Here is a 23,909-nt window from a genome sequence, read left to right as displayed (position 1 = left end):
TATAGTTATTCAGGGCTTATTGAAACGAATGTGTGTCTGTCACTAATAATGTGCATACCTGAGTCTAAGTATGTTTAATCATGTGTTAAGCTCACTATTTATGGTATACTAACATTGTTGCAGGTAGGCTTATTTGAGTGTAAGCTCCTTCATCTTGACTGATTGACATTACTGCAAAATGGCAGCACGTATATACGAAGTTAGGTTTTATTCAACTCCTAGACCATTGTGGTGGCCATATATGTTAGCATATCCATCTGTATGTATTTCTGTCACAGCAATAACTTCAAAGATACTTATTGGCCAAATCCATCTTTATAGACTGTTAGACCATCGAATCACTGGCCCCTCAGGTCATTCAGGTCGCATATTTGTATCTAGTTAGGGTTGATTTGATGTAGGCTTTAAGCCAACATGGCTCTCCTTAGTCCCTTCAAGGAAATCTGCCTGTTTGTTTTTTTTGTTCGTTTATTTGATTTTTGATCAGCGCCATTATCAAGAATTGTTCACTTATACGATGGCAGTCAGTTTTATGGAGGAAACCATATTACCTGACACAAACCACTGACCTTTGGCAAATTAGTGACAAACCTTCCCACATGTGACATATTGATGGAAGATAGGGGGTCTTCTGTGAACGCTAGACTGCGCCAACAGCGACTTTTTGTGACCAAGGCCCCACGAGCATTGACAGTGTGGGAATAACCTAATTGTTGTTATACATTAAAGTGTCATATAGCTTGTTAAATGTTGGTAGCCTGTTAGCATCTTCCAATTCTAATTGATGAAGATTTTCCCTTGTCACAATTTACCATTTACCTCATTTTAACTCCAAAGGGATCACACAGATAAGATCCTAGAATTGCAAGAGGCCTGATGTTTTATGTTTCTAATCCTAATTTTATTTTGGTATGGCAATTTTTTATTGGATGGTGATTATAGTTTTTAAACTTTGTCACACTGAGTTTCTTTCTTTTCAGCATATTAAGATTAAGTTGCACTTGCTCTCAGAGAAGTTTATCTCTGTTTTTGGCCACATCATGTATGTGGAAATCTAAACAAATGCCAGATGTTCAAAAAGAAATCCTTAATAAACTTTATGGCCTGCAATTAAAATACTTAATGATACTTACTTGATGATAGTAAATAAGATGTATGGATGGATTTGAAAGCTGTTTGGTGATGTCTTAGAATCCGCGGACCTATTAAAGGTAATGCGTAGCTGTTGATGGGGAAATCCTTAGATAAATGATGTTAAGCCACCGCTCTTGTAATCAGCTTTCTGTATTGATCCATCACTGTGGTAGTTCTCCCTGTAATGAAAATGTAGCGAAGGTTTCACCTAAGCGCAGGTGCACAGGGATTGGTCAGCGCTGAGGCATGCCTCTGGCTTCCATCAGCCTACACAAGGTGTTTAACCTCACAGACATCTCTGACTGGAGCTTTAATGATTGTTTTTCTTCTGTACTCTCTAAGCGATCTCCTGAGCTAACTTCGTGTTCATCGAGTTGTTGCTGTTTTCTCCTGGGTGCGTTGCTGCGCAGGTTCCCACACTCTGCCTACTCTGACAAGTGTGATGGATGGCTATAGCTTTCCATAGACAAATCCGTAATCGTTTCCAAGCTTTGCCAATGTTTTAGTCCCTTATGGAGCAGGATGTGTAAGGCCAAATCAGTTGGTCAGTAAATTAATTTTTCATCAACATTAGCTTTGCCCCAAACTATCTGTCTGTATTTTGTGAACCCTAACCTAGGTCAAGAACAAAATGTAAACGTCACAGATAGACATAAACACAAATTCAGCAAATTACAACATTACCAGGTTTTATTCATTGATATAAACTGACAGCATCATTTTCACAAAACAATTATTTGGGAAGTTTTGGACTTCCATGATGATTTTTATTTCCAAACATGCATTTCGTTTTGTGTACAGAACTCATTATCTAACACCCCCAGGAACTCAATTTCATTAAATAATTCACGAGGGATTGCTATCAAGTGATGCACCTCCTTTTCACCAGGGTTAAATGCAGCTGGTGTTTGTCTATATTCTTCTTCTATCATCACCATGTAGGATACATGAATGTGTGATAAATTCAGATCCACTTTGTAGATATATTAAATCCAAGAGCATTAAAAGGAGCAATACATCTCCAGGATTAAAATAATGTGGACAAATTGTGGTAAATGCCTTTACATATACATATATATATATATATATATATATATATATATATATATATATACACACACATATACATATATATATATATCCCATGTTTTGTGTGTTATTTCTAACAATTAATGCTGACCGCTACTCACCATTCTGGCTCTTCTCTTATCTCCTTAATAATTAGACCAGTATAAAGAAGCACACTCAGAGTTAAGCACAGAGAATACATCATGCCTTAAGCCCTGGTAGCAGTGGTAGTTACAGGCACATAACACTCGCCTGCTTCCTGAAACCTGCTCGCAACCATGTACCCCTCCCCCACCCCTTCCCCCAGGTCAGTTAGGCCTGTTATGTCCGGTCCTCTGGTGTTGCCTAATTGGAAAGTCTTCTGCGACTAGTGGAAATAATTACCAAGCAAATGGCTTTTGGTCTCTTGGGATGGAAGATCATGGTGAATTGCTTACTAGGGGGTCAGTAACACTAACATGTACCATGGGTATATCGACTTTTGATTAACTGAACCATCATTTCCATAAAAATCTATGGCAATCTTTGCAATTTGAAGAAGTGTTACTCTTCAAGGATAGGACTGTGTGAAGCTCGCCCACATAGTTCTGCTCTGTCAACTGGCTTTGTCCTTATCCCAAGGAAGCGTGCCTGACCAAAGTTACATGGTGCATTAGACCCAGTTTGAAGAAAGATTCAGAGGAGATCATGCAGTACATGTGTATAACTGCCAACTCATTGTTTTTTTGTGTAACTGTCAGCTCATTGTGCTTTTGTATAACTGCCAGCTCATTGTGCTTTTGTATAACTGCCAGCTCATTGTGCCTTTGTATAACTGCCAGCTCATTGTGCCTTTGTATAACTGTCAGCTCATTGTGCTTTTGTATAACTGCCAGCTCATTGTGCTGTTGTATAACTTTGCACCTCATTGTGCATTTGTATAACTGTCAGCTCATTGTGCTTTTGTATAACTGCCAGCTCATTGTGCCTTTGTACCAGCTCATTGTGCCTTTGTATAACTGCCAGCTCTTTGTGCTTTTGTATAACTGCCAGCTCATTGTGCTGTTGTATAACTTTGCACCTCATTGTGCATTTGTATAACTGCCAGCTCATTGTGCTTTTGTAAAAACTGCCAGCTCATTGTGCTTTTGTATAACTTCCACCTCATAAAACTGCGAAAACCAAAAACCTTAGACCATATCACACATGGGCAGACTGTATAACAAACTGAGGCTTTAGTTTGTGTTGGCATGTAGGCTATCCTAAAGCTAGTCAATTTCAGTTATATTATCATCGTGAGCTCATGGTATTTCATTGATCTTTAAGTTGACATGTTTTCACACATTAGTCCACAATGTACCAGTGTATGTTTATACAACTGTGCAGCCATGTAGGTGGAGTTTCTGGAGTATTTACAAAAACTATTAAAACACGCATGATCAGAATAAATGAAGGCATTTGGCTGCAGGCAGGTGGGGAGCCTGCATGACCTGTTCCAATACTGCTTACAAATGAACATGAATCGATATGATATAATCCGTAGTCCTTTAATCATGAAAACAGGAAATAGATAGCTGAACGACATTAGGACAGCTACATGTATATGCCAAGTGAATTCTGCTGCCTCTGAATGTGGAGCATAACAAAAGACTATGCGAAGGGGAGTATATTTAGTATTACAGGTAGTTTTAGTTACCTTGCGAAACATGCAGGTATCAGGGTCGTGACAAGGAAATGATAGGTTTGTGAAGTGAGTACATGGGGCAAGTCGAGTTTAGCAGTCCTATGAACTGTAATTGATCTGCCCATGTACCTGTCAATAGTCTGTGATTTGGCTGACTCGGGAGATAAATGCTGGTCATTGTACTGTAGGAGCAAACACTAAGTGGCTCTACAATTACTGGAGCAAGCTGGATGTGTGGGTGTAGATGTCTGATTGAAGGATGGGGGTGTTGGGGGGGTGTTGGGGGCTGCTGGTGGTGTGAGGTGGAAGTATACATGGACCATCATCAGTTCCATGTGAATATTTCTGTACTTTGGGAACAGGAAACCGTAGTTCCTTTTTGCAAAGTATTGAATGGATAAATCTGTCTTTGCTCCTTTAGAACTTCTGTGCATTTTGTAATGTTCATACGTGAACTTCATACATATATGGATCATTGTGATCAAGGATGTTTGATCTGATGTTGACCTTGTGATCAATATCAAGTATCATGAAATATGACCATGATGGGCTACTCTTAATTGGAAAGTGGATGTTCAGCGCAATCAAATGGCATTTAGTTGATACTTCTGCTTATGGGTATGGGATTATGGATGTTTAAATTGGACTGTGACCCCATTTTGGGCCGGAGCACACAGTATTACCTTGTGGAATAAAGCTTGTTTACACTGCAGTCACACTAAATGTTCTCTTTCCAACAAGGAATTATCTTGCTGCTAGTAATCACTTCTCTCATTGGCCCCGTCCTCTCATGCAATTTTCATCCTACACAAGTCGTGGGTAAATAATTCCCTTGATTGGCTTGAGGAAAAAAAATACGACGTTTGTGTGTGTTCTGTTGGAAAAGGTTAGCTAGGCATGAGTCTGTGAACACATTTATAATTGATATCTATTACAGAGCATTCACCCAAGACCTCCGTCTCTTTTTTCCTCTCAATGTTGTCTTTGCCATTTTTCACACACTAGTTGCTCAAGGATTTGTCAGTCGGTGCCTACTGGAGCATAGATTATAAGGTAGATTAATGCTTTACAGGTTTAAACAATGAAAGGCTGTGTAATTGTGAGATATTAGAGTGGGATATGGACTGAACATCAGTGGACGTGTCAGGCTGATTAGGCATGCATGCATTGTATCCTACCTTGTAGAAACAACTGAAACTGCAGGATTCCATGCCAGAATTCATCATTATTTATTTATATAGACTGTGAAATATTGCTTTGTTCGACCAGTTCACATTTGGATATGCTGGAAGGGCTACTCTTCCTACCTTACTTCATCATCATCTTGCTTTAACCACATGATACTGGAAGATTGGCTTAGGAAAGCCACCAAACATGGACTTCCGCTTTGGAGTGGGTAAGCCTAATCTCTCTGCATTTCAGCTGTAGCCAGTGAGGAAGACTCGTTGTCTTGTTATTTCATCTTTGTCAGGGTGTTGTCATGACAGACACTTTAGAGTTGGTCATGAATATATTCCCCTCTTGAGTTTATATATCTGCTGGCATTTGTCAGGTTTCTGAGTCAATCAAACCTCCAATCTTGGCTACTGTGCAGAACATTCTGGTTTTGCAGTGTTTTGACCAGCTAAGTCATATCATAGCCATATGATCAGTATTTTTAATTCATACATATAAATCTTTGATAATACAGTACAGTCATCTGGGTATTTAGAGCTATAGCCTAGGCATTAATATTTCCATACCCTGTCCCAGTATGCATCAGATCATATGCAGTGGTGCAATTTTTCAAAATTTATATTATGTTAATGGTGTTTCACACAGAACTATGCCCCCACCATTGTTATGTATCATATTCTGTACATCAGTCTATCAAATTGCTGCTTGACTTTTCTTTCTTCACACTGCCTGTATATAGTACGTGTATTTCCCCTTCACAACTATGCTGTTTAAATCAATGAAATGGTGCCCGTTTGCAGTCAGTAGAACCCATCAGCATTGCATTTTTTTCTGAAAGATGCAAGACGTGAAAAATTGAGATGTTAATATTACTGAAAGTGTCAGGGGATCACATAGTGAACATCATTACTCTCTGACAGTGAATCACAGTTTTACTAGAGGTTAAGCATTAAGCTCGGCAAACTTTTTAGACTACAAAAGTTACAATACACAGAGTGTTAAATACTGAAAACCAGTGCACTGCAGTATTTCAGCAGACATCTGAATATGAAATAACTTTCGTGTTATTCATGGAATATATTGGTCTTGCACAGTTCTTCAGCTATAATTAGGAGCTGTTGAATGCTGCTATAATTACCGTTTGATAACCAGTTGATGAACAGTGTTTTTTGCAAGAATTATCAGTTGCTGGAAAGTTCTTCAGCTGTAATTATCATTTGAATGGTTTTGCAGACGTAATTACCATTTGAACAGTTCTGCAACTATAATTGCCCAGTCCTGCAAAACCTTGCTGTTAAACAATCCTAATACAAATGGTTGTAATTATTAGCTGTTGAACAGTCCTGTAGATGCAATTATTAGGTGTTGAACAGTGTAACTATTAACTGTTGAACAGTCCTGTGGTTGTAATTATTAGCTGTTGAACAGTCCTGTGGTTATAGGTAATTCTTGGAATATGTGTAGTACACGATACAACAGCTGACGTATAAATATGCATAAGGTATGCTATCTAGTATTAGCAGGCAGCAGGTGTTACTGTGTAGGTATGGCTCTGCTTTATTAATGCAGATTGTTCTAGTGTTTATCTGATCCAGATGCGACATTTCTGTGGACAAATGCCAGTGATCACACCATCCAGTTGGTCGTTGTCAGTGCCAGTTATGGCCGGGTGAACAGTTCACAGCAACAGGCCTGCGTATTGAGCAGTGACTGGCATGGTACTTGTAAGCGGGCTGCATCCACAGTGTCCTGTGACAGAGAATCAATATGGTCCTCTCTATCAGCAACGAGCATTCTCTACAGGCATTTCTCATCCTCCATTGCTGTTAGATCGCCATACACTGCCTGCTTTATCAAATTAATTCTATTTGCGAGCATGCTCAATGGGTGTGATTGTGGTTGGGTATTGGTTTGAAGGCTACTGTTTCTGTTCGTCCAATCAAAAGTCAGTCTGCCTCTGAATTCTGCCCATGATCTTTGTGACAACAATCGAACAATAACAACAGGGGTTATTACATTTCCCATATCTTTTCCGCGCTGTTTTGAGATTCGCTTTGAAAGCAAGCTTGGTTTATTTTCAATGCATTAAGCTTTTCCTCGGCTGGTATTGGCTTGTTTATTTTGTTGTCTAATGTTTCATGATTCATCACTGGGAGTAACCTATTGCTGCTGCACCTCTCTGTACAGATGTATATCATCAAGGTTACGAGATACTGATTGGGGAAAGAACCCAGGTAGTCCCAAAGGCAGTTTGTCGTGGAGTACTTAGGACTCTCGCTGACGATTTTGCCAAGCTTGCCATCTCTCAGCAGATCTGTTGTGGGAGGCTTGCATACACGTTCCCTGTCCACACACACTGGTGAAAAAATCTATAGCTGGCTGTATTGACCATTGATAATGAGGGTGTAGTACTAGTGGTAACGCCTGCTGGTTACAGGCTGTCTCAGCCTGAGCACTTACCAGCAGCATTTTGTAATAATGCCTTTTTAAACATTACTGATCAACAATCCGTACAAGCGAACAAAAGGTTTTAGCATAGGTAGCCTTGGGCGCTCTCATAAGCCATTATAGAGTGAGACTGACCACTGTCAGGTGCCCAGTGGTGGAAGGGTAGAGCCAAGTCTAATGGCATCATCATCTGCATTATTATCATCAACATCATCAGCCAGTAGGATACGTCACCAGGCACAGCTTGCAGACCAAATGCCCTGATCAGGTGCACTCCACAAACAAAGCCATTGTGTACAGCAAGTATGTGGTCAGTAACTAAAGTGATGATTTGGATTGCTGTACGAGATACTGTAGATACAGTTGTGAGAGAGAAGCTGTGACTGAGGCTTGCTGTGGCATTGAAACACCTGGGATGAGCTAGTGCCACCTCAGCCTCTGTATCAGTGGGTAACATTGAGGTACACGCAGGCATCTACCTGATGGGGCGTATATCTCAGACAGGCAGGGCGGGACAGCCGACTGTTGTGGCTTGCTGCATTGTTGCTGGGATGTTACTGTGTTTCTAAGGCAGCAGAGCCAGGGATAAACTTGGACCACTAACACCATTACATATTCATGTTTTTTTCCCCCTCGTGCTTGGTTAATGGTAGAAGCTGTGTTCAGCTACAGTCAGTTGTCTTCACGCTGGCTCTCTTGATTAAAGAGGTGCTAAGTTAGTTGTCAGCAACATGAGAGGGGTGCAACTCGGGACCCCAGGGTCTGTGGACTTTACGGCTGCCCTGTACGGATAACTTACCGTCCGTCATACGAGAGAAGCAGGAGAAGCATGGGAGCCATATATGACAAAGTTCACATAGGAGGTAGGAAATGATAAACAGCTTATTCATAATACTGGCAGACCTAACAAAAAATAGGCATCAGCTACGTCATTCTTCAGACGCTGATAGATTATCTTTGTCTGCTGTTTTTATGAATATTTCTGGCTGTCCCCTTTTGTTAATTTATTCCAGAAGTTCATTCCAGGATAAAGATAACTGGCGTTTATCAGTGTAAATATGTATAAAAGTTGTGTGGCATATATCACACAAGTAATATGAACAAGTAATAGATCCATAATATTTCATTTCATCAACCGTATTCTTTGCTGTGAAATCCGTGGGGATCATTCACATTGATGGAATATGAAAAGTTTTAAGAAATTGAAATGTGTTGTGTTGTAATGTTGCTGGAGCTGACCCTTATCCTGCTTCTTTAAGGAAGTCATTTTGTTTTGAAAATCAGTATCAATGACTGCATAGATGTAGACTTAAATTTTGTTGTAAAATGTTTAGATTGAATTTGCCTTGAAAATTTATCTTTTAATTTTATTTTGAAAATCCATGAAAAACAGTTATGCTATTAAAGCTTGAGCTGTATAAATTATCAAATTATTTTAAAATGCACCTGTTAGATTTGGGATAATGACAGTATACAGAATGTATGTTTATAAGCTGTTTGATCAAAGGCTAAGGGAACACTTGATATCTACTCTGTGTGTAATATAGATGTAATTCAGTGTTAAAAGATATATATCTGGGCATTTTCTCTGTATTTAAGAATGTAATAAATATGTTAACTATTTATTATTTCCATTTATGTATGTTCTAGTACTTTTGCTTTGTATAATAAAATAGTGAAATAGGTTTGCAAGTACTTTTTGCGATATATTTTAGTTATCACTACTCTGTTGTAATTATAATGGCATAATGCAGTTATCTTCAGTCAGAGATTTATATTTCCCAAATCCTAACAAAACTTGTCGTGTACAAAAACAGTAAAAATTTTCAATAGAATCAAGTAATGTTACCACGGTAACCATCACATTTCTACCAGGCTTATTTTACAATCATGTCAATGACAAATAATGAGCAAAACTGGTTAAGTTGTGTTCTTCTGAACTGTTTGAGGTGCCTCCTGTATTTTATCTATCAAGTTTTCTGATTGAAGCCAATCTTCAGAGTATCTGCCGTAATTGTACCCTTGGGGCAAAGTTAGCTCTGCAAATCAAGGATGTTGTTTAGCCATCTGGTTTCTATTCAGCACCTTTCTACAAAGCACTGCATAAAAGTAATTACCTGAAAAAATTGAGACCCAAATTGTTTTTTTTTCTTTTTGTGTTAAAAATCATTATTCTGGTGAGCTGATGTATTTGATGCAAAACATGTAATGTTCAGTTGACCCATAATCCATGGTGTGTTTTTGATTTGAGATACTTCATGATGTGTAATATTACACTACTGTTGAATTGTTTATGCCAGCATACAACTCAGCATGTCACCACGCAGCACACGCAGCACTTAGTTATCATACATGTCATATACCACAGCAACTCATCATCAACAGCTCACACCTCACAAGCCTATACACCCACAGAACTTCCCCAGGAATTACCTCACATCACAGCACCTCACTAGCCTATACACCCACAGAACTTCCCCAGGAATTACCTCACATCACAGCACCTCACAAGCCTATACACCCACAGAACTTCCCCAGGAATTACCTCACATCACAGCACCTCACTAGCCTATACACCCACAGAACTTCCCCAGGAATTACCTCACATCACAGCACCTCACAAGCCTATACACCCACAGAACTTCCCCAGGAATTACCTCACATCACAGCACCTCACTAGCCTATACACCCACAGAACTTCCCCAGGAATTACCTCACATCACAGCACCTCACTAGCATTTCATGGTAATTAATCATACAGCCGGTTATTGTAGTTTAATTACATGTATAGTTTTTATGAGATTCTTTGGTAGTCATGTATCAAGCATTTATTGAGCCCTTGAAGGTTTGAAATGCTGTATATTGTCCATTGTAAGAGCCAGCATGGCCAGATGGCACAAGCTTGTTCCAACTAAATTTAGTTGTGAGTCTCTCATACCTTGGAGAATTAATTAATTTGTGAGTCATTTGAACAGGCAACAGCTTTTGTTCTAGCACTCTTAAGTAGATATTCAGCAACATGGCACTTTGTCTTTGTGTTTCATAAGGCATTTCTTTATTGAACTTCAGTCTCACTGAGAGAGCACTTGTTGAGTTCCCAGGCTAATACTGAGCTGCCAGCTGGGAGGGTCTATAGACATGCCAGCTCTTTTTGCTCTGGCTTAAGTGAGCTCCAAAAGTCACTTGTTTGGGTGTCTAATGAACGTAACATATTCTAGTCAGAGGACAAGTTTATGGAGACAAATTGAACATCATGTAGTAATTTTTCTGGGGGCAACTTGCACGTAGCCTGTGCTGTGAGGGCCTCTGCTGGGTGGGGGGGGGAGGGGGGGGGGGGGGGGGCATTGGACCAGGCTGAGCTGGGCCTGTCCTCTGAGATCTCCAATTGATTTTGTTGCAGCAGTCCATTATTCTTTAGCCTGGCTAGTGATGTACTGAGCAGGGCCTTAACCCCAGAGGAGGCTCTCCAGCTCCATGAAAGTGCATACCAAATCTTCCTTAACACAGAATTCAACACTGAGAGGATTGCCCTGGATACCTGAGCAGACTTTGCCAGAGTTCCACAGGAAGACAAGTATTCAGGGGAGAATTTCCTCCACATCTAATTGATTTGATAGTCTATATAAAAAAATAGAAAGAAAAAAAAATGCCAGGCGTATTAGCATAAATAGTTTGGGAAATGGTGAGTTTCATACCTGGACAAATATGGACACGATTTTTATGAATTTTCTGAGGATTTATTACTGGGAATAGGGTGTGGACTTTTCTGTTTACAGTTAGAACTAGGTGATCATGTTTTTAAGACCATTACCTGAATTGGCCGATACTCAGTTACCAGGCCTAGCTGTCTTGAGTATTTGCAGTTTTCTGCACAGAGCAGTGCTCACATCCACACAAAGCAGAAAAATACCACTTAGGCGAATAACTGCTGAGATAGCATCTGGTTCCCTGGCTAGGCTCAAAGGGAATTCTGCGGGTAATTTTTCTGTAGCTTTAACTAATTGTAGGATGTCACTCTGAAGTGCCTTTCTCTGGATGAAATTCAACTGAGAGGTGTTTGGTATTAAATCAGAATCTTCCTGAATTATCTAATTGTCAGATATCACTGAGGTTTATTATCAAACAAAAGATTCCTGGATGAGACCAAAAAAGAAAAAAAAATCCCACCAATACTGATGTATTCTTTGATGTTGGGAACCCAAGGAGTATTATGGCTGACATATGGACTTCCTTCCCTCTGACGGATCCATGTCTTACAGTTTATACTCTTTGACTGACTTCTCTATATTGATGAAGTTATTTCATAGTATTAAACCGAAAGGTTATTCATACAAGGGTGCAAATAAAATGGGCTATATTTGTTCCTGTTCAGTTGACATCAGAGCAGTGATAAATGTACTTGGGTTATGATTCGCTGGTATGATACTGAATTAGATCAACATATTTATTGATTTATTTATTTATTTGATTGGTGTTGTACGCCCTACTCAAGAATATTTCACTTATACGACAATCAGAGGATAAATGATAGTTGAACACTTCTCTTGAGCACATTTTAAGCATGGGAGATTTGTCAGCTCTTTTTGAACTTGAATATTTATTTACTGTTACATGTAGTATAAGGTAAAGTCCCTGTTAGACTCTTACAAAGCTAATGCTACTATTGCATGATTGAGAGGTATACAAATCTTGTTCATATACCTTTAAATGAACTTTATTTCAGCCAATTTATCATTAAGGCAATAGGCTTGCTTGAATAAGTGGGAGTGTATTTTTCTGTACTTGCCAATTGCCTGGGTATATGAGGACTTGTTTTATTCTGGCTAATGTCAAGGGATGTTGTTTATTTGCTACTTCACCAAGGTGACTGGGAAATGTCAATAACTGTGGAGCCTGACCACACCCTACACAATGCCTAGCTGCCTCCTACAATACCTGTCTAACTGTCAACCCTGACAAGGCCTACCTAGTACATGTAACTGCATGTCCATGTTGTCTATAAGCAGTCCCCTCCATGTCAATGTTTGTGTGCTGGTATGGCATCCTGCCTCATGCCACTCAGCCATAAAATTACTGTCACTCTTGTTCATATTGTGCCTGATGAGAGGTAGTGAGAAGCAATGTTGACTGAGGGCTGGTGGAATATTGTTCTGTGGTTACCCTGACAATACTCATCAATAAGGGTCTGGTGGAAGGTTGTTCTGTGGTTACCCTGACAATACTCATTAATAAGGGTCTGGTGGAATGTTGTTCCGTGGTTACCCTGACAATACTCATTAATAGGGTCTGGTGGAAGGTTGTTCTGTGGTTACCCTGACAATACTCATCAATAAGGGTCTGGTGGAAGGTTGTTCTGTGGTTACCCTGACAATACTCATCAATAAGGGTCTGGTGGAAGGTTGTTCTGTGGTTACCCTGACAATACTCATCAATAAGGATCTGGTGGAAGGTTGTTCTGTGGTTACCCTGACAATACTCATTAATAAGGGTCTGGTGGAATGTTGTTCCGTGGTTACCCTGACAATACTCATTAATAGGGTCTGGTGGAAGGTTGTTCTGTGGTTACCCTGACAATACTCATTAATAGGGTCTGGTGGAAGGTTGTTCTGTGGTTACCCTGACAATACTCATCAATAAGGGTCTGGTGGAAGGTTGTTCTGTGGTTACCCTGACAATACTCATCAATAAGGGTCTGGTGGAAGGTTGTTCTGTGGTTACCCTGACAATACTCATTAATAGGGTCTGGTGGAAGGTTGTTCTGTGGTTACCCTGACAATACTCATCAATAAGGGTCTGGTGGAAGGTTGTTCTGTGGTTACCCTGACAATACTCATTAATAGGGTCTGGTGGAAGGTTGTTCTGTGGTTACCCTGACAATACTCATTAATAGGGTCTGGTGGAAGGTTGTTCTGTGGTTACCCTGACAATACTCATCAATAAGGGTCTGGTGGAAGGTTGTTCTGTGGTTACCCTGACAATACTCATCAATAAGGGTCTGGTGGAAGGTTGTTCTGTGGTTACCCTGACAATACTCATCAATAAGGGTCTGGTGGAAGGTTGTTCTGTGGTTACCCTGACAATACTCATTAATAAGGGTCTGGTGGAATGTTGTTCTGTGGTTACCCTGACAATACTCATTAATAGGGTCTGGTGGAAGGTTGTTCTGTGGTTACCCTGACAATACTCATTAATAGGGTCTGGTGGAAGGTTGTTCTGTGGTTACCCTGACAATACTCATCAATAAGGGTCTGGTGGAAGGTTGTTCTGTGGTTACCCTGACAATACTCATCAATAAGGGTCTGGTGGAAGGTTGTTCTGTGGTTACCCTGACAATACTCATTAATAGGGTCTGGTGGAAGGTTGTTCTGTGGTTACCCTGACAGTACTCGTTAATAAGGATCTGTTTATATCAAAGTTCTCATTATCACATTTACCAGGTTACCAAGTTATAGGGTTTCCATGCTGCCTTAAGTGTACATACAGAGAATGATCAAATGTAGCCTTATTGTTCATGGAACTGCTCAGAAATGTCTTCTGTCCGGTTTGTTTTTCCTATACATACATGTACACCATATGATTTTTCTGTTTTGGATCTAATCAGCAGTTAAGCCGTGTAAATCTTGCTGTTGAATAGCTTCCATACTGTGTAGATATATATCGGTATATGCCACATAGTGTGGGCACTTGTGTTGTGATTTTGGCTGTGTTTTAAATCCATCTTGTGCAAGAAATTGGATAGCAATTGTTTTTTTTTAAGTGAAGTTAATGCAGAAAAATTTGGAAGAGTGTTTCATGATTCTTTTGGACTGGATGAACAGTGAATACACTTCACTAGGGTTCCACTCCGTTTTGTAAATGCATGCCGGAAAAAACTTGATTTGTTTGAATTTATCATTGATTTTGTTAAATATGGAGTGCTTATACTTGTGGGTAAAGATCATATTATGTTTAAGGTATATATGTGATGGTTTAATAATAACACTCTGCTTTAATTTGCACTTTGAGCCTCACATGTTTACTCTAGTTGTGGATATTCAGTGTGCAGTATGTGTAATTATGCATGATCACGTGAGAATTAGGCCCAAGCCCCAAATATATGGACTGTTTACTCTAGTTGTGGATATTCAGTGTGCAGTGTATCAGGTGAGAATTAGACCCAAGCCTCAAATAAATGGACTGTTTACTCTAGTTGTGGATGTTCAAGTGTGCTGTGTATCAGGTGAGAATTAGACCCAGGCCTCAAATAAATGGACTGTTTACTCTAACTGTGGATATTCAGTGTGCTGTGTATCAGGTGTGAGAATTGGACCCAGCCTCAAATAAATGGACTGTTTACTCTAATTGTGGATATTCAGTGTGCTGTGTATCAGGTGAGAATTAGGCCCAAGCCTGAAGTACCTGGGCTGTTTACACTGGCTGTGGATATCCAGTGTGCAGTGTAATCCTGCAAGATCAGGTGAGAATTAGGCCCCTGTGTGCAAACATGGCTTTGTGTGAGTAAAAACTGAGCAATGAGAGACTAGGAATAGCTGATTCAGAGTGGCTGGTTTATTGACTCAGTGCAGTATGCTGTAACCTGATGGAGTGTAGACAGGCGATTGATTAGTCGTAGTGTTTGTTTGCTGGGCAGGTACTGCCATCAGGAATGATTATCACAACTGCATCCACAAATAACATCAGCCTCCAGAATCAATAGAGGCTGTGGCTTGATTCAGTAATCACTGGTCATTAGGGGTGCATCATTATCCACTGAGATGGAATATCACAACAGCCAGACGTCTGCTTTTCACCGTTCATTTCGTGCTCAAAATACCATTTGCAGTTGCCTCTGTGGTTTTGATTCTTCTCATTTAAATCGTGGTCATTCCCTTACAAGGTCGTGGAGTGTACCAGAACCTTGGAGATTAGCTTTCACTGTACACATGACATCTTTATCGTATACGCATTTGTATAATAATGCCTTGTTAAAAATTGTTTAATAAGGCCCTGAATATCTCTTAATATCAAAATCTCTGCTATCATTCTGAATATTATCCAATGAAGAATAACAATTGATTCTGTCTTTTTGCTTCATATATAACATTCTTTCAAAAGGCTTGATCAAAAACTGAATTTCTAGCTACATACACATGATGCAATGTACTAGAGATATAATCATATGATCAGATTGCATGCTTACATTCTAAAGCTGTACCTTTATATTTAGAAGACTCGAATCATGGGAAAACGGCGTGCTGCATGGTGGGATGTGTGTGGCATCACAGTGAAAAGACTGATGTGTACATATATGTCGTCAGTGAAATCATAGCACTCAACTTGTATGATGCCATGCAAAATAAAGGATCGAAGTCCTAATTCATTGCAGCGCCACCTATTGAGAGAGGCAAATCTGCTGCTATCACATCGTTTTGATATTGAACAATCTGTAAATAACACGTGCTAATGAAACCCCTATTTATTTGTCACCTTTTCTATCGAAGAGAACTTCATCCATTGTTTGAAGATTACAACTTGATTCTGAAAGAAAGCCTTCTTACAGCGAAAGCAATCTTTCAGGATTACCTGAAACAAATGTGTTTTGTCTGCAGTGACATGTTAGTTTAGGTGGGTGACTGAGCTAGCTTAATTAAGGTTATTTATCTTTGTTCTGCTGATGCAGGAGTGGTTACCCTAAAACTCATTTCCAATGCCTCATTCAGGCGGAAAATTTCACACAATGGCGCTCTCAACAGCATTACAAATGTTAGGAGGCCAGTACAGTTATCCCCCCCCCCCCCCCAATGGCCTCCATCATGCACAGATAAACAAGACAATTATCAGATAAGGGAAATAATTCTTTCAGATCATGAAAAACCAGTCAAGTAAATAAATAAATGTAATAAACGCTCATATTATCTGAGGTCATGAGTGGAAGGAATAAGTAGAGATGGAATCATTATTATTAAAGATTTCTATGAATTCACCTATGCTGCATTAATGAACAGGTGTCAACATGTGGTGTGTGTACCTGTGATAAATGTATAACATTTTCATTTGCTGTTGAGTAACATGTATTGAAACTCATTATAAACATGCTGCTATTTTATAACTATTGAGATTTAAGCATGTGATCCAACAGCTTGATATGGCTCATTATTAAACTTGGGGGGTTTACTGGTTGACATGCTCAAGTGTTACACCTACATTAGCTGTCTTGATTGTTTGAAACCAATTTTTCAAAATCCCACGCCTTTGTACCACATAATATAAACACCTTCTGTTTTCTTGTTGAACACCTGTACTTTCTTTACAGCATTGCATCCTGGAATTGCTTTCATGTTAACACTACATGGAAGGAGTATTCAGCAGGTCCGCTAAATTTCTCCAAATAATGGCATTTTTGATCTCGCTTTTGTTTTTCAGATCATGATATTGATGACTTGGAAATGCAAGTTGTCCGCTACAAACCAGAGGGACTAGATATCCTGTGTAGGAATACCAAATTCACACGGAAGGAGCTTCAGATCATGTATCGGGGCTTTAAGCAGGTAAACCCTCATATATTTTTCCATCATTTTTATGCACATGTAGAACATTTCTTGCCTCTTTGCAGCACCAGTGAAAACTGTTAGCTACTTATTCCTGTCCTAATGTTCTACTTCATACATGTATGCATTTATATTCTTGCTTAGTTCCTTGGTTTATGTTGAATGTTATTGAGGAAATTTGTGGCCATTGACCTGGCCAGAACATCCATTATGGTTGATGATTGGTTCTATACCATAATGTCTCTTATGATGCTGAGATACAAGTCTTACACTGACTTATATCCAGGATCCCTTTTGCTCGTGAAGAACATAAAAATAGATAGCATTATAGTCTTTACTAAACAAAACTCCTTCAGGTATTTGTAGAGTAGATTTTTATCAAAGACATACGTTTAACGGTTGAATTTCCAGAAAACATTAAATTTTTACATGTAATATAATTGAGCTTATAGCAAAAACAATCATCAATGTTCAGGTATTGGTTATTGACCTGTTATTTGTAAAAATATGTATTACTCTGAGGAAACAAGCATGTAGTTTGATGAGGTAAATCTGCTTTTGAAGTACGCATCTGTGCTTAGTTGACTATATAAAGAGGGATCATAGAGTGGATGGATTTCAAGTTTTGGATGATGAAGTGCAGTTTATGTGGCAATAGGTGTAACACTTTTAAACACGAGTACAAAAAAAACTCGCAAAATCGGTGCCAGATTTTTCTTTTCTGATACTTTTTCTTGTATGGCAATTTAACCAATGACTGCCTAAATTTCACGTGATACATATAGCAAAAAAAACAAACTATACATGCAGTTCTCATCAAGATAGGTAAGCATGAAGTTCCAAAGGTTGAGAGCCATTTATGAATAAATCAGCTCCATGTATGGTGCCGTGAAATGCAGGAATTTATCTGCTTGTTCCAGGCAATTTGACCATCTTATTATGCTTCGGCTATCATCATTTATGTTTTACTGTTGTTGGCTAAATTTTGTGAATTTTGATTATTTCATGTTATTACACTCAAATCTGATGAATAATATGTGCTGTATGTGTCTATTTCTGTATAAACTCCAGTCCTGTTGATTGATAATGAATTGTGCAGAAAGTGAATTCTTTTGCTTCAGAAAGGGATATATACCACATCACAGCATGTACAAATCATTTGTGGAAAAAAAGTAAAGATGCTCTTTACAAAATGAATCTTCAGGGATAAACCAGGGTGTGTCTGTCAGAAATCAGTCCTCTTTTTACTTGTCACTAATGCAGCTGCTGGGAGCTGCTGGGAAATGATAACTACTGAACATTTCACAGTTGTTACTGAACATTCCATAATTCTAGCCATCTGGGAGGGAATCTTTCACATTATCACATTATCTTAAAGCAATGCCCTTTGCTGTCTGACAGAAGATTTCCTCATGGAGCAGAGTCAACAGTTAAGTTGTCAGGGCGAGATTGCAGCCAAGCTCTAATCCACACCTGATTCTGTTGGGAATTGATGTGTTACACAGCTCAGCTGTAGAAAATCTGATCGTCACCATTCATAGGCTGCAGGAAATTTGTGAAGGAGTCAGTATTATATAAAACCCTTCTCCTGATTGCGACATTGGCTGACATTCACATTTGCATTGCTGTAATGTAGAGACTTGTTAAATGTGTCCATTGTCAGGAGCCTACAGAGCCAAGGCATTGCTGTCAGGCTGAGTAAGGGCTGTCCTCTTCTAGCCACACAGTGCTAGCCTCACAGATTAGACTTGGGTTCTGGACTCCAGTAATTGCCCCCATTAACCCTATCCTGACAGGCTAACAGGAAAAATTAATGCTCTCCAAAGAGGCAGAATGGATCTCTGTGGGTGACAGGCCCTGTTAATCCTTCTATATTACAATAAAGTTGTTACTCTGGAACCTCAAATTGTCACATTCACAAGATTTGATTAGCAGTTTAATGGACCCATTTTCCTAAGATATTCTACTACCCTCCAAGGATAGGGGAGTTACTATGGCTTGATTGTCATTGCCAACATTTATTGCTGTAGTTTTATGGTCTAATGTAGAAGTCAGTTCTCAACAGTGAATGAGATATGTCATAAAAGGTCACACATGATGTACACAAATATTGTATGTAGCATTGTGTACATAACACAAATTTAGCTGCTGTAGATTAGCTCAGACATATCATTTTTAAAATTTCAATAAAATTGTGTCTCGATCATGTTGACTGATTTGATAAAAAATTAATTAATAGTTAAAATTATTTCATATTTTTGAAGACATGTACATATCCAGGGCCTACTTAATTTCCACCCGTATATTTTAAATAGAACTGGTACAGTTCTAAACATAAAGTTTCAAACATAACGCTTGTACCAAAGTGAAAGAAAATTATATTACATACTCTGCACATCAATTTAAGAACATGCATTATTGAGGTGTTGCTTTGGGTATCTGGGAGAGGTCAGTCTGGAGGAGTAGTCACATGATCACAAGGTGAGACTGTGGAGTGTTAGGATGGAGGTGTAAGCAGATTACCAGAATAGTGCCACTCTCTGCTCAGTCATATGCTAATGGTTTGCCTTTACCCACCTGTGTGTTAACTAGACCATTAGATGTGCTCAGACAAGCGACATTTAGTAACCCCCGACCGTCAGCACCTGTGTCCAATCCCACAAACATGATTAAAGAATGATGACCGTTGGGATCCAATGTTTAGCATTGTATGTGAGGACTTTTGTAGAAACCAGCTGTCTACTGACCAAAACCTTGTGTGATATGGTGATAGCCACATGGATTGTAGAGGGGCTAACAATGGTGAACTACAGGTTGAAATGTTAGTCAGTCATCATTCTCTTCTCAGCCAGATGTCTCACTATCATGGCCACCCATTGTCTTGTTTTGCAAATATTCTTTTGTACTTTTAATTCACATGAATGTTTAATAGTATATAAATTGATATGGATTCAGCATTCATTGTACATTCAAGACATTATTATCAAAAATTTTAAGAGTCAAATTTTGCATACAGTTTTGTCTAAAATTAACGAAAGTGCTTGTTGAGATAATGGTAAAGGAAAATGTAACCATTCAAGCTTATATATGTTTTAAGCATGGCCGGATTTAGCAGCCTGCAAATGGCTGAAAGCAGGCCAAAAATTACATACACCAGGCCAGTGTTGATATAACCTGCTAACAAAAAAGAACCTAAATATTGTCTGGCCAAACTTCATTGTGTGTGGGGGCCTCCGTGGCTCAGTCGGTTAAAGCGCTAGCGCAGCGTAATGACCCAGGAGTCTCTCACCAATGCGGTCGCTGTGAGTTCAAGTCCAGCTCATGCTGGCGGCCGTACGTGAGAAGGTCTGTCAGCAACCTGCGGATGGTCGTGGGTTTCCCCCGGGCTCTGCCCGGTTTCCACCCACCATAATGCTGACTGCCGTTGTATGAGTGAAATATTCTTGAGTACGGCGTAAAACACCAATCAAAAAAAAAAAAAAAAAAATCATTGTGTGTGAAATATCTTATGTGTGGGTGTTTATACATAAAAAACTATTTTCCACAGAATAGCTTTCAGAATAAAAAGTAATTATGAATTCAGTGTTTTCAAATGAGGATGTAAACAAAATAAACTCTGACCTGTCACATAAGTGTTTTTCCATAATTAAGATACAGGTCTAATGAAAAAGGTAGCAGGTCATTTTCAGGATTGGCCTGTGGCTTTATGTAATAGAGTAAAACATAGCAGTAATATATGGGTCATTTAAGCATAAAAAAGCCCTGTTAAGAATACTATATTTGTTTCCAATTTTTCAAAATATATATTTAGTTAAGAACACGCAAAAGTTTTGAAAATTGTCTTTTTTAAATAGATATAATGAAAGTTGTATGCCTAGAGCTTCTGAAACAGTCTTGGAATAACCAGTAGGGTCTGGTATGGAGTTGAAACTATGACATCGACATCTATTACCTAGGTGATTTCCATTAACCACATGTGTGGGAGGTAATTTGTAAGCAGGTGAGTAATAACAGTTTTGTGACAGTAGCTTATTTCCCTGGAAAGATTATCTCTTCAGCAAAGCAATGTTATCACGTACATGATTAATGGTCAGCTAACCATAAAAACTAGAACTGCCAAAGCACTATTAGTGACGTTTTTTGGTTCAGGTGAGACATTTTACATCTGTTGAGTAGTTAAGAACATAGCTAACCCTTTGACTGTCAATTCACTATTCAAATTAATTAGTGTAATTGTTTTCTTCACATTTATAGAATGTTGAAATGAAATTAATGTGCTGAACGACATAATTAGTAAAATTATTGTATTGGTAGGGTTGTTCGTATTTATGAGTGTCACATTTCATTTTTGGTTCTCCACCATATGCAAGATTGTGATATGGCATTAATTAAGCATTATCATTCATTCATTTCATTGTTCAAACAGCAGCAAGAATATGAAGACAATAATGTACAAGACTGTTAAACTACAGAAATGTGTAAATACCAGTTTTGCCTAATACTTATCAAACCTACTTTAATTATTAATAAATAAATAAAATGTAAGATTTGATCATGACATTAGTTATAAAATTCAAAATGACCTGTGACTACGAGACTGAATTTCATGAACACTCTGTATAATGCGACTGTAAAAATGGCACAGTGTGGACTGCCTTGATACTTTAATTGAAAGTGAATCTCTTGTGATATGACTCATGCAACAAACACATGTACATTGTTTAAGGATAGACAAAAATTCTTGAAACAATAAAACTGCACAAGCAATTCACTAAATGACAACATTTAAAAAAAGTCCACACAGTGCACATTGTTTTGGTGAATTTAATTACTGACACATTTGATATGCTAAATGTATGTCTCCTGGGAGATTTATGCAAATTGTTGCAGAAGCCGAAACATTTTATACGTGGCTACACTCAGTTAGACAGTAGGGATGAGATTGTCCTCCGCAAATGGAACTCCCCAAAAGCAAGAAAATGTAAAATTAATTATAAGAGAGAAATTGCTTGCTTCCATCTGAAATCAAATATTAAGTTTAAGTGCAGATGTTTTCTTTCTACTTTGCCTTTATGGATTGTTTTCAACTGATCCAGGATCAAGTCATGAAAGGTTTTGACATGCAATTGGACTTTGAGCTTGAAAGCTTTAGAATTCCTATAGTGGTTACATCATGTATGCATGGATATGTTGTCTTCACACAAGAGATAAAAGCACATAAAACTGTCAGCAAAAAGTATATCCCTATGTGAAGTGACTGTAAATCTCCCTTCCTACTAGGCAGATGTTCTTTAAGGCTACAGATTTTCAAAGAGAAGCAGTAATGAGACTTGGTTTTCCCGCAAGCTTGGTACGTGGCCATGTCCTGTTTGGTTCTCATTAACATGCAGCAGAGAGTTTCCCTGAAGTGCCAGCAGTCTTCGATAGAACTGGACTGGCTTGGCCACACTGTTTGATAGGCACTTCAGCCACACGAAGGAAAATAGGCCTGGAGACAACAAGTAAATAATGGATGATAGATGTTTTCACTGTGTTCCATCTGTGTCTTGTAGGTAACTAACATGTTTGATTCCAGACTGAGCTCTGTTGAGGAACAAAATGTCAACTAATCAAGCAGATGAGGTTTCCAATTCTTGGAGTGAACTGTTGTGTCAACTATGCATGCATGTTCACGTAAACAGTTGGGTGATGTGTTCAAGGCAAGGAAAAGTTAGATTTTATGTAACAGTCAAATGACAATTAGAAAGTATATAAAACTGTTTCATTTTAGGTCACATGAGTATACATATTGCAGTGGCTCTAAATTGAATGTCCTGCAACATTCAGAACATTCTAATGCTCCTTTATGCTGAATCTTTCACACTTTTGTCATCAATTTATGCAACAGCCATAAACAGTGAATGCATATATAATGTTGTTATATCCATTAGTTTGATATGACACTGTTCATTGTAGAAATCTTTACATCAGATATTGGTATTAATCAATAAAGTAGCCTGTTTGAAGACTGACATTTTGTTTTACTGGGCCTTAGATAATCTTGGCCCATGCAGCGATACATGTTCTGCTGAGCGAACCAAAAATTCATCGCTGGAAACCCCCTAAGGGTTAAACAAGCTGCGCATAACGTTGTATATCTGACAGCAGGCGTACAATGGCAACAGATATTGATGTTTGATGTAGGCTTACGTAACTACATGTATGTCATAAATATGAACACAAGTCTGTTAAAAATATAGCATCCGAGTTATCCAAACAGAGATAACTGCTGTGAGCCATTTTGACAGTTTGCGCAATGGTTTTTTTTACCTCAAATGTCATGACTGAATCAGACTTGATCAAAATTTGGTTTCTGTGTGTCAGGACCATGCATGGCTCTCGTGACTGAGTCTGACTTCGTCCAGACCTGGTTTCCATGTGACACTATATACTAAGACTGAATCCAATTCCATGTGGCAAGTTGCATCCATTGCTTCCATTAGCTACATGCACAAAGACATGTTGCCTTTGTATATAAGTTACATTTAACTGCATGAGCTTATAATTGCCCTGAGTCTTGAAGTACCAGACTGTACACTGTAATTCTGATCTTTATCTTAAGTTAGGACATCATTTATAAAGCATGCTCATTTATTATAAGCCTTTGACATGTCTGTGGTCTGATATGACCTAGCAAGATGGTCTGACATTGGACGATGTAATGTCAAGGTCATATTGATGATTGAGGGTTAACTTGATCACCATGGTAACCACCGTACAGTCCCTATTGTCCATGTCTTTGTTGTAATAATTAAATGACATTCAAACATTCAGAGTTTTGTAATAAAAGTATCTGACATAGACTTTCTACTTAGCTATTGAAAGATAAATATGTGTAAAACCATCAGCAGTAT

The 23,909-nt window shown here is 38.7% G+C and overlaps 1 protein-coding gene across 8 annotated transcripts in view; it reads left to right on the top strand.

Moving 5' to 3' along the window:
* LOC135467994 (Kv channel-interacting protein 4-like) overlaps nt 1–23,909 on the top strand; it is a 220,930-nt gene that overhangs the window by 174,690 nt on the left and 22,331 nt on the right. For all 8 annotated transcript variants that reach the window (XM_064745980.1, XM_064745979.1, XM_064745985.1 and 5 more), the window contains one exon: nt 16,892–17,016. In XM_064745980.1, the coding sequence (XP_064602050.1) occupies nt 16,892–17,016 (125 nt within the window). The remainder of the gene's footprint in view (nt 1–16,891; nt 17,017–23,909) is intronic.

This window comes from Liolophura sinensis, chromosome 6 (assembly GCF_032854445.1).
Source record: "Liolophura sinensis isolate JHLJ2023 chromosome 6, CUHK_Ljap_v2, whole genome shotgun sequence".
NCBI classification, from domain to species: domain Eukaryota; kingdom Metazoa; phylum Mollusca; class Polyplacophora; order Chitonida; family Chitonidae; genus Liolophura; species Liolophura sinensis.
Note: the sequence above shows the minus strand (reverse complement) of the source record. Positions and strands in the feature narration are given on the sequence as shown.